Source organism: Leptosomus discolor, chromosome 9 (genome assembly GCF_034619465.1).
Source record: "Leptosomus discolor isolate bLepDis1 chromosome 9, bLepDis1.hap2, whole genome shotgun sequence".
NCBI lineage: Eukaryota > Metazoa > Chordata > Aves > Leptosomiformes > Leptosomidae > Leptosomus > Leptosomus discolor.
Window position 1 is genome coordinate 8,170,361 of NC_141399.1, and position 11,687 is coordinate 8,182,047.

Consider the following 11,687-nt stretch of genomic DNA (forward strand, 5'->3'; position numbering starts at 1 on the left):
CTTCTCATTCTTGATTTTCAAAGGGATTTAATATAAAATACCATAACCTTTGATGGACAAAGAGAGTCCTGCTCAGCTCCTTAGTTAAGTTTTATGGATTTGGACCTGATAAAGTGTAACTGCCAAATTGTGAATACCCTGAGCCATTGAAGACCATCTTCATGGTGCGCTCCTTTAGACTAGTAATTTTCTAAATAGGTGAGCAGCATTGTTTTCTTGGCAACCTAACCTGGTACCTGCTAAGTTGATTTTCAGTTCTCAAGTACTGAGAGAACAAGTTATGGAGGGGCAGCAAGATGCTCCCATCGCCCATGTTAAGCAGCAACCAGCACGGACAAGCTGCTGCTCAGTAGCTCCAGTAACTTGTGCAATTTCAGCCTTGAGATTGCCCTTAATTTGAGCTGTTTGAGGATGATCCAGTGTTTGTACAGGTTTAGCCATTTTTCCAGAGGGTAAGGAGATAGAGGGTTTGGAGGCTGCAGGGTTTTTTGATGCAATTTGTGTAGAAAACAACAAAACATGTCATGTTTGTTCAAGGCCCCTGTCAGTCCCAAGCAATCCCTCCCAGCCACCAGGAGAAGATTTCTACCATTCAGGCCTTCCAGTGAACATTTCTGGCTTGTACAACTTTTCTAGTATGAAAACCAAACAATTTAACGTGAGCGCGTGGTTCACCTTAACCAATACTGCCTCATCCTGTAAAGTGTTTAAGTGCTAAGCAAAGTTCAGTAGTCTTCTTGAAATAATTAGTGATGGTGATAATAATGAAGGGATTAATAATAAAAGGGATTACTCATTTGATTAAAATTAAGCCTGTGTTTGAACACTGTGCAGGATTGGGGCCTTTGCTGCTATCTTTTGATACAAGGGAAACTAACTGTCTCTGTTTTTCTGGAGCCCAGAAACCCTTGAGATAAAATATGAATCTCTGTCTTCTGTCTTGCAGTGCTCGGTCACCTGTGGAGTTGGAGTCATGCACCGGTCGGTGCAGTGTTTGACGAACGATGACCAGGTCAGCAGCTTGTGCCATGCGGATCTGAAACCTGAAGAGAGAAGGACATGCCACAACGTCCATGACTGTAAGTCTGCGGTTTTGCACCTTCCTTTGCCTTTCTTGTGGCTTCAGCATCTTTTCCCATCAGACTCCTAGAGGTATGCAGTATTTCCAAGCATTGGGAGCCATCCAACAAAGCACTAAGGCACTTCAGGGAAACCTCTTAAAAATAAACAAGGAGTTTTGATGCTTTGGGTGCCTCACAGTGTTTCAAAACAAAAATTTGATGTACAGTTGCCCAGTGACTGTAAGTATTTCTGTTTTATTTCAGGTGAATTACCAAGGAGTTGCAAAGACGTTAAAAGTCTCAAAGGTGTCACTGAAGATGGCGAATATTTCCTTCAAGTCAAAGGAAAGATGTTAAAGGTGCATTTCAGCAACAGATTGATAGTTAATGCATTTCCCAAAGGTGAAAGAGGACCCTGCGTGTGCTTTTCACTTCCACTCTTGGATTTTCTGCCTTTGGTTTTCTCAGCGATTCCCTTTGCACATGATGCCTGACAAAATTCTGTCTTCTCTCTCTCAGGTGTATTGCTCCGGGATGCAGACCGACAGCCCAAAGGAGTATGTGACCCTTGTAAATGGGGATGCAGAGAATTTTTCGGAAGTGTATGGATACAGGTAAGAAATCCTTTAATCCTGAGCTTCACGATATTTTTGTTTTCCATGGCAATATTTTCCAGTCATGAGTAGAAAGGGTTTTCTTTTGATTTAGATTGCATAACCCGACTGAATGTCCATATAACGGGAGCAGACGAGAAGACTGCCAGTGTAGGAAAGATTACACAGCAGCTGGGTTTTCCACCTTCAGCAAAGTAAGGCTGGACCTGAACACTATGCAAATAATAAGTGAGTAAAAACAGGGCCTTGCCATTAAAAAAAAATGTTTATTTTACACAAACATAGCTATAACTACAAACAAGCAGTAATACACTAGTGAGCAATATTCCTGAGCTCTCCTCTTAAAAGCTGCTTTTAAACCTGATCACCTGTTTGCTGCTTTACACTTAGAGACTGCAACTTGAGTACATCAGAGATGCACGTACTGTTTCTCTGTAATACAGGAAAATACTAAGACAGGCGCTGGTGCGTCTGCTATACAGAATGAATATTTGCATGCTCCCAGCAGGCCAGTGTTATTTTTTGAAGGATTTTGTTTCATTTGGTCTCCTGTTTTCAGACTGGTCTCAGGCAGAAAGCTTAACCAGGGAGGAGCTGCCCCCCCCCCCCCCCCCCCCTTTTGCTCACAGACGTGCCAGGAGATCCCAGTGCAGGGGACTGGCCTGGGGTAGGGATGCTGCTCCCTCCGAGCCAGTATTGGTGCAGTGGGGAGGCAGAAGAGGCTCTCAGCAGAGTCAGACCATGGGGAAATAACTTGTGTTGAGAGCGATGGAGCCACGGATTTGCAGGGGAAGAGGAGGGGACTGTAGCTGTGCAATGTAAGTGGTACACTGTTACTCCCACCAGCATGTGGGGGAGCTGGGAGCCATCCCACCACTGGAGAGCCTGCAGCATCCCATAGGGTTATGGTTTCAGCCCTCTTGACTCCAGGGATGCTATCAGTTTCCAGCAAATGTTTTAAAAATATAACACATTGTCGGGGCTTCATTCAGTAAATAGCAGAGATTTTTTAGCAAATCAAAATCCTTCCTTGTAAAATGGCTCCTTATCTGATAGCGGTTTTTTATCACTTAATTTTCAAGCCATGAGACCTCCCAGTCTATCAATCTGTAAAAGGCTACTAATAGTCTGTAAAAGCTCCGAGGTAAAGATCTCAAAGGAACCACCCTCGGGGAATTTGATACCAGCTCCCTTTGAATTTCAAAAGGAGCTCGGCACCTACCTCTGTCAGGCAGGAGCTATCTCACATCCCCATCTAAATGAGTCTCTGTTACTTTAGATGACTCCAGAGCAAAATACCCCAATTCCCTTTGAAACCCCGACCCCTGGGCTGGGGCAGCCAGGAGAGCACAGAGATGGTTGTTTGCCTTTCTTTAAAAGGGAGATTTAGGTGTTCCCATGGCCTTCTTGAAAGCAGGGAGTTTTCTGATAGAGAAATAAAACCCAAGTCATGGGTTCGAATTTTGTTGTTATTTATGCCTGGGTCCTAAATCACCAGCGTACTTAAACCGAGCTGTGGACGTTGAGTGTATGAGCATCCTGTTACACTCAGTGCCAGGGAGTCACCTGTGGGATGAATTGGGGATTTAATATTAAAAATCTGGCAGATGAGGTCTTGACTCTCAAGATTGATGTATGAAACCAGCTTTAATGAGCTTAAACATTAGCAAAGAACATGTTTACATTTATTTTGTCTCTCTCCCTGCATCTTTCTTTCTGTGTTGTTCACCAACTCTTCTCCACAGCGACTGATTTACAGTTTGCGCGGACACATGATGGACGACCCGTTCCTTATGCCACTGCTGGGGACTGCTACAGTGCAGCTAAATGCCCGCAGGTATTTGACAATAGCATTTCATAGGAATTGGTGCCATTTGTTATGTTCAGGCCCTCTATTAATTACCGCTGATCACATCAGCCCAACTTCAGTGAGTGTCACATTCTCATCTCAGCAATTGGAAACTTTCCCTCTGTCTGTGCAGAAAGCCCTTTCCATTTTCTGTACGGGAAAATGTCAGGTTATTATCAGGCCAGTGCTGGGACTGGCTAAGGGACACTCTGCAGGGCCTCGGGCAACAGTAAAGGAGAAAAGGAAGAAGAAACAAGCTGTGGGAGAAGGGCTGAGCTTTGCATGCATAGTCGAAGGTAGGGCGATCAGCCCGTGGCAAGCCTTGGTGGAAGTGCTGGGCAGGGAGAGCAGTAGTGAATCAGGCCATTGGGATGCCCTGGGACCCTGCCTCTGTGCTTCTCAATCTCATATTGCTGAAACCACTGTTTGCAGGGGTGCAAGAAGATGGGTGAGATAACCCCTCTGGTTGGAGGAGGCAGCAGACAGACAGTGGGACTTCTGCCATGCCAGCTCAGGGGGGAGATGCCCGAGAAGGAGAGGGCATTTGTGGGGCAGGAACAGGTTGGGTTTCTGCTGCTGGACAGACAGAGCCTGTCTGTCAGAGACCATGGTGGTACCTGCCAGCTGCTGGTCCACCATCCCCACACCCTGCTGGGACCATCACTCGCTCCACTTTGGGGATGGGAAAACACTGACAAAATGAAGGTGATGCCTGCACATTGAGGCAAACCCAGGCTGTCCCAGCACCATGAGGTGCTCAGCCATGAAAGCATGGAGCTGGGCACAGGCTAAGTTGCCTCCTCAGTAGCTCTGGGAGGTGATATAGGACGTCTGTGCCAGCTGGTTGGAAAAAAATACACTTTCTTGAAAGTCTTTAGGAGACGAATTAACGCTGTGCTACAGGTGGCTTGCTCCGTGTCCCCAGCACACCTAGCTTTTGTGGAGCTGGGGGATGCTGAGTAATATGTTTGGATAGTCCAAGGTATTGGGTGGACCATATTTGCAAAAGGCATTAAGCAGGGAGTTGCAGCAACAGACGGCAGAGGGCAAACCTCTCCATCTCCTTCCCTCCTTGCTTTCAGAGCTGACACTTTTCTGCACAGCTCAGAGGCTTAGGGATTGACTTCTTACCTCAGGAAGGCTCATGAATCTTAATATCCATCCACCCAACCCAGACAGTTTGCTCCACACAGAAAATCAGCATTCGCAAGGCAGCAAGTTCAAGGAGCAAAGCTAACAGCCATCTGGTACCACACGGCCGTGCTGGGCTGCGGGTCAGCCTGGGGATGTGTCCGGAGGATCCCTCCTCGGGTCCAGAAGTGGGCAGGGGTGGGGTCTGCCATGGGGGTAAGGGAAAGGCTGGGGGGGTTGTGCATTGGATGCAAGCATAGCCCTTAATTTTCCGTGCATTTTGAGACAGGGTGGAATGAAGTGAAGGGCGTTTTTAGGAAATAAACGAATGAAAGAGTTTTGATTTTACTGGGGGCGGGGGGAAGCCCGGTGGAAAATGAGGAAAATAAGGACAAGCGTGCCCTCTCCAGTTGAGGAGGGAGCAGTGAGAGCGGCTGCAGCACATCCCTAGGGTACCTTTTCCCATCAGCTGCCGGAGCACGTCAGGCTCCGCAGTTTGCCGTGGAAAAGCCAAGAACGCCCTCAGCCGGCAAACGCCGAAAAAGCAGTTTAAAACCGAGAAAAAGCAGTGGAAAAGACGAAGATAAAGCCCTTCTTTCCCTACAGCCACCAACGAGAAGGAAATTCCTAACCCCAGACATGCTGCGATTTGTACAATATGTGCTAATCACTATCAGAGCGATGGAAAAAAATTGAAAACATTGCTGGCAAGATCCTGTTAGAAAAGCGGCACCATGGCAAGCCATGGGAGGCCAAAGCACGGTGTTTCGGGATAACCAGGCTCGTCTGCTTGTTTTTCAGGGTCGCTTCAGCATAGACCTTTATGGGACAGGCCTGTCCTTAATGGGAACCGCAAAGTGGCTCTCGCAAGGGAATTACGCAGTGTCGGAAATTCAAAAATCCCCAGTAAGTTATAATTTTAGTTATGGTTGTATCTGCTCATGAGAAGTTTTTAAGTGTCGCATTGTCTTTCATGGCAGCATCTTACAAGTAGAGGCTAACAAAAAACTAATATCTGACATTAAAGTGTTGCCCATAATTGTAGGGGGAGGGGCTAGTGGATTTAATTTGATCTGAGTCATTGCAATTAATTAACGAGCCTGCTTAACCATGAAGCTGAAAATGCTGAGTCCTGTGGGGCAGACATACCCTTAATTAGTTGTGTGAGATGTCCGACACAGAGCATGCATCACGTCGCAGGCAGGGGTGGCGTGTGCAGCGTCGGGGCTGCAGAATGGTCCTTGACCTGCCGGAGAGGGTCCAGGTGCCAGGCGAGTGCCCTGAGCAGGAATTGTTCCCAAAACAAAGTGTGGAGGACGTGGACCTCCCCGCCAGGCTGGTCTGGGTTTATCTCCTTGGGTGGGACCCGAGTCACCCGAGCTCCAGTGGGCTGGGGCTGCCCCGCTGCACCCCGGGGCACCGTCCCCTGCAGCCACCTGTGGCTCTGCTGACCTGAGGCCTCCAGGTAGGCCAGGCGGGCCTTCAAAATCACTCCACAGCCAAATTCGAACTTGTACAGCTCAATTTGCCAGCCCTTTAGCACCTCCATCACTGTGTGCCTTCACACCGTGGCTTCTGTGTCGCGTTCTGAAATCAGAGAAACCCAGGATTGCTTTTTTGGCTGTTACTTCATGTGAGTCATCCTGATTGCCCCTGTTAAAACTCTCCGAAGGAGGTCACTGTAATCATTTAACAAAAAGCAATTTGCAAAATATCCTCTCCTGTACTGCTTTCGGTCTCCCTGGCTCTGGGGAGCCCTTTGAGCCCATGAGCCTTGTCAGTGCTGGTGCTCTTAAATTGGATGCTACTGGTCTGACCATGCTGCAGTAAAGCATCCTCCAGTGCAGGTAGAAACGGACCAGCAAAGACCCCATGTGTTAGTGCTGGCAGGTGCTTTGCGTATCTTCTCCCCTTCAGAAAGGAGAAGCTCAGGCAGCTGACTTTGGGGTTGCGGAGAGCAAACACCATCACGGCTGGCAGAATTTAAAACCAATTTTAAGGGACAGGGTGTCTAAGAGACAACTCTTGCCTCCACTACTAGTGGCATCTGTCAAGCGCTGTTCCAAGGGCATAATTGCCCAGAGGAGCAGAAGAAAGGAAGGCATGGTGAGAAGAGATGATAGCAGCCTGCGGCAATCACAGATCGATAGTGTCAAGGGAAGGATGGAGCTCATTTAAAAATAAATGCTTTGTGCAAGCTTGTCCTGTGCTTAAGTCCAATGTTCTGGTAATTGAGCATTGAATTCCCCTGAAGGACTGTCTGAATGTTGTAATGACCAAGAGAAGAAAGACCACAGAGGTGGGATAAGGAAGGCCAGATGGAGGTATTAATCTCCTGACTCAAGATCAGAGTTACACCACGCTTGGTGGGCTCTCCTGGAGATCAGGCCAACCCCAGCACTGCTCCACGTCTTCCGTTGTCTCTTCTGGCTGTGAAAATGCAGAGCTGAGGAGGGGCAGCACCTTAGCAAGTGCCATAGCCTCACCCCATCACTTTCCCTCTCGTCTTGGAGCTGGAGCCGCTCCAGGCCTTTCCCTTCCAAATGGATGTGTCTTGGTATTACCTGCAAGTATCCTTCCTGTGCCCTTCACGTGCTCAGGCACAGCTGAGGAGCTGTTGTTGTCTCGATGTGGTTTTGCTCTTGTGTGAGCCAAGTTTTCCACTCATTACAGTTATTCACTGTGGGGCAAGATGAAGAAAGCAGGATACCCTTGAGATATCCCTCCAAATCGCCTTCTCCTTGGGCATCTTTCATTGTAGTAAATCAAAACTACCCTTTCTTATTTGCGTTCACCATCTGACCTGGTAGCACTAAAGAGAATTACATTTGCATATGTTTAAATCTAACAGCGATTTCTTAGATTGATTTAGGCATAATTTGTTTTCCTTCCAAGACATTTTCAATTAAAAACCCTGGCTAGAATAACCCAGATCTGGCCATTCTGCAGCATGGAATTCCTGAGCCCTTACATGAGGTGTTATTTCTGATTTTGCCTGCAGGATGGTACCAAAGTAGTAGGAAAATGTGGCGGTTACTGTGGGAAGTGTACTCCATCATCTGGAACAGGCCTCGATGTTCAGGTGTTATAGCGATGGTGAGTTCCCAGCTGCTTCTGCACGAAGGGAAATCTTCCCAAAAACATCCTGAAGGAGCAGATCAGGCCACACTTGCAAAAGCACTCGTGCATCGGTGACAGCCCCCCACCCCATGCAGCATCCAGGGAGCGATGGGATCCTGTGCTCCCAGTCCTCGCTTCCCCCAGTAACCCTTACGAGTATAACACTGTCAACTGGAAATGCACTTCCCACCTCGCTGGCGCTCACCTTGGCTCTGCTCCTGTGCCGATCTCTCTAGTTACAGGTTTCAGAGGCGAAGATGATGAGTTGCCTCTAATGTGCACCTTGTCTGTATTTTCCAGGTTCTCTGAGAGCAGCCAGCGGAGATGAGACGGATGAAGGATAGTGATGCAATACCTCTGCCTTCCACTTTTTTATCTGTTTATGTGTGTATATAGATCGCATATTCTTAATGTACAGTATAATATTTATGTTTGGAATTATTTATTTTGATTTAATATTTTTGTACGTAAAATCATTATATTAAGGCTGCTTTTACTATTTTTATTTTTTATTGTTAAATCCTGCAGTCAAACCACTGCATTTTGCGTACTCTACATTATATGTAGCATTATGACAAGTGATACTTTATTGTCACTGTATTCAGTTGTTTACTTTCAATCAGTAATTTTCCTTCAGTTACAGGCTGCTTTGGCCCTCTACGGTGCTACACAATCTGCATAGGGGTATTTTTGGCATTTCAATCTGTCTTTATGTAAGGAAAATAGACAAGATGTGCTTAAATTTTATTTTTAGGGATTAGGCCGACAGCACTCAAGGAAAACATGACAATGAATACAGTGCTAGTTGCATTAGCAATCTTTATCTTTTAGGTATGTTTTAAATTTCACATGACCTCTGTGGCCAGTGCTAAAAGCACTGGTTTGGTGCTAACATGATATTTATTAATGCTCTGTAGTTTTAGTTAATCCAGTGCCTTTATCAGTGAAAAAGGGAAGAAAGCAGAAAAATTGTCAGGCGATTCAAATGAAGGTCTAGCGCAGGTTCAGGAAAAATTCCTGCCGATAGGTCTTCAGCTCGAGCACCTTTCCGTGGGGCTCTGAAGTGAACTTGCTGTTTAAAAAAACATATCCTTGTCTCCTGAATGCATGTGCCACTGTGCTTCCTGGCTCCAGCTGGAAGCGGGGTATTAACTCATCCCAGACAGGCTGATCAGGCCATATGTTTCCCTGGGCTGCGCGCTGAGAAGCGCTGCGGTTTCTTATGGACGTTGTTACAAAATCCCAACGTGAAGCCGAAAGCATCCCTGCCGAGCTACCTCCCCCGGGGGGGCCGGTGAGGACCTCAGGGTCTGCGGCAGGGGATGGGGGGACAGCACGCCCAGCCAAGCCGTCCGTTCTTCTTGGCCGGGGGACTCCATTGCAGGCACCTGCAGCATTTCCCCGGCTTCCTACTCACTCACAGACCATCTGCAAAGGGAGGCTTCAGCGCCGGCTCTGCCTGGTTTCAACAAGATCACTCTGTACTTACAGATCGCTCTGCTCCCCCCCTTCGAAAACAAGCTGCTTTTACGCCTACTTCTGTGTTGCTTTGGATCTTCCTGGTAAGGCATCTGCGCTCCTTGCCGATCCGCCGTCCCATGTACAACCAGACCTTTAGCGTTGGCTTTTTTTTTATATAAATCGAGGAGACATCTCCCATAGGCGCCGAACGCGGCTGTGCGATGGCTCCCACCTGTACATAGCCCACCGCTTGTGCCACGCCACGTTTTTGCAGAGCTTCGTAGCACGTTGAACGGGGGTGATGTGACCAGATTATTTTTGTAGTCTATGACTATGTCCCTTATCTCTTTCTCTACAATTTTACTTAGCGATAGGAAGATGCTGCCCCTTCACCTTATATGTTGGGGCAGCCAGGAGCACAAAAGTACAAGGAAAGGAAGCTTTTCAGCACAAAATTGCCAGCAGTTTGGAAAACCAAAGAGGCTTGTCTGCTACTTCAGATAAGTCTTTCAGTTTTGGCTGCAACTGCTTAACAAACGCAACCTCAGGATCTCGTGCGAGTCTTTTGCTGAGCTCCCCCAGGGATGTGTGATCAGTCTGTTACAAAACAGTCGGATCAATAGCGCTAAACGATCCGATCCCCGGATTCATAACCCATGCATGCTCCGGGCTGGGTTCAGCCTTCAGAGTGCAACCCGTCGGCCTGACGGTCGGGGATCGACGCATTCACATCAGCCGGGAGACGTCTCGCAGGCGAGCAGGGCTGTGTTACACTCCAGCAGCTAAAGAACTGGTGCTCTACACTTATTCTGTGTGTGCCTCTGCTGCTCTTGTTAATATTCAGACTTTGAGGAAAAAATGAGATGCTTACCCGTAATTTGGGGGTTTTGGCTTAATAGTGCATAAGTAGATATGATCATGTCTTGGAAAGACTGATTTTTCACCTACATTATATGACTATGCATAACAATAATAATTTCTACCTTTCTGAGAAAAATGCCAAAAATACCATTTCAAAGGTGAAAGATAAGAAAAGGGAAAAAGGGAAAGGGAAAGGGGAAAAGGGAAAGAGAAAGAGGAAAAAGGGAAAGGGGAAAGGAGTAGTAGTGGAATAGTGATTTTTAAATGATAATTGATTATGTATAACTTCTGTAGGGGAAAAGGGAAAATTGCACTATGAACTTTAGAAAGAAACAGTGGTGCTTAGAAAGTACAGGCTTATTATATTTTCTCTAATGAAGTGAATGGCTATTTATAAAAAGAAATATTATTTTGACCTGTACACATTCATTTCTACCATATAGTTTCATAGCAGCTATTAACAGAGCAAGAGAAACCTAAAAAAAATATTAAATAAACTATAAGGGAAAAAAATGATAGAGCACTGATCCTGTGGTTCATTAATGGGCTTCATTAAATAGGAACAGACTTTGAGGACTAGAGACATTAGATATTTCTTATTCAGGAAACAATTCCGGGGTTTGTATATCAATGCCATTATTTTTCTACAAACTGAGGTTTTATTTGCAAGCACTTTCCTGTACAGTGTTTCTTTTCTTTCTGCTTATACTCAAAAGGAAATTAAAAGACCCATAAGACATGTCTGTATGGTCTTTCTGCATTTGCCATCGTATTTCAATACCTGTGTGCTATTATAGAGGAAAAATACTTTGTACACAAGGGAATAATACATTGAATGGTAAACATTCCTTTCTGTCCTGGTGTTTATTTCCAAGCTTTGGATTCCTTGTTTGATTGTCCCATGCAAAAGGAACAAGGGAGGGTGATAATGTTGTTTATACGGAGCCCTGCCCCAAGCCCACGTTGGAGTCTGTGGACCGGGGACCATCTTGGAGAATGGCCACGGCCATCCCCTCGTATCCTGCCGGTCAGATAGACTGATGCTCCCCAACTTCTGTCCAGGAGAGGAGTGCCCTGAGGTACAGGACATAGGCGAGCACATCTCAGAGGTGCCCCGTGTGCTACTCAGCTGTGCCTGGTGACTGGCTGGTGCTGCCCATCCACACACCAGGGACATCCCTTGCCGTGGGACAGTAAGGGAGCCAAACAGTTCATTTTGCAAATGTTTTTGAAGGATGAGCTGAGATACTGAACCTGGTCCATGCTGCCAGCAGTGCTATTGAAAGAAATCTGAAAAAAAAAAATCAACTTTTCTAAGTTTGAAAAAGTAGCATCAAACATACAAGAAAATTTAGATAGAAGACATTTGGATTAAAAGGAAGCAAACGTGGGGACTGACTCCCACGAGGGCAACTGAGTAACAAACTGTAGCCAAACTCTTACATCGCCTCTGCCCTGGAGGCTGCAGGTAAAAGCGAAGAAACTGCATTTTTCTGCCTTCCTTTGTGTGTTCCTCATGCTTTGTCTCAGAAAATGCAGCAGATCTCTTAGTACTGGCAGCTCCAGCCTTCTTTAGCTTCTATGTTTCCA

At 46.4% G+C, this 11,687-nt stretch overlaps 1 protein-coding gene across 3 annotated transcripts in view; it reads left to right on the forward strand.

Moving 5' to 3' along the window:
• Positions 1-7,746, forward strand: part of ADAMTS9 (ADAM metallopeptidase with thrombospondin type 1 motif 9) — an 83,185-nt gene extending 75,439 nt beyond the window's left edge. For all 3 annotated transcript variants that reach the window (XM_086469682.1, XM_086469683.1, XM_086469684.1), the window contains 7 exons: positions 947-1,079; positions 1,326-1,420; positions 1,581-1,675; positions 1,770-1,903; positions 3,421-3,512; positions 5,457-5,561; positions 7,657-7,746. In XM_086469682.1, coding sequence (XP_086325808.1) covers positions 947-1,079; positions 1,326-1,420; positions 1,581-1,675; positions 1,770-1,903; positions 3,421-3,512; positions 5,457-5,561; positions 7,657-7,746 — 744 coding nt within the window. The remainder of the gene's footprint in view (positions 1-946; positions 1,080-1,325; positions 1,421-1,580; positions 1,676-1,769; positions 1,904-3,420; positions 3,513-5,456; positions 5,562-7,656) is intronic.
• The last annotated feature ends 3,941 nt before the right edge of the window (positions 7,747-11,687 follow it).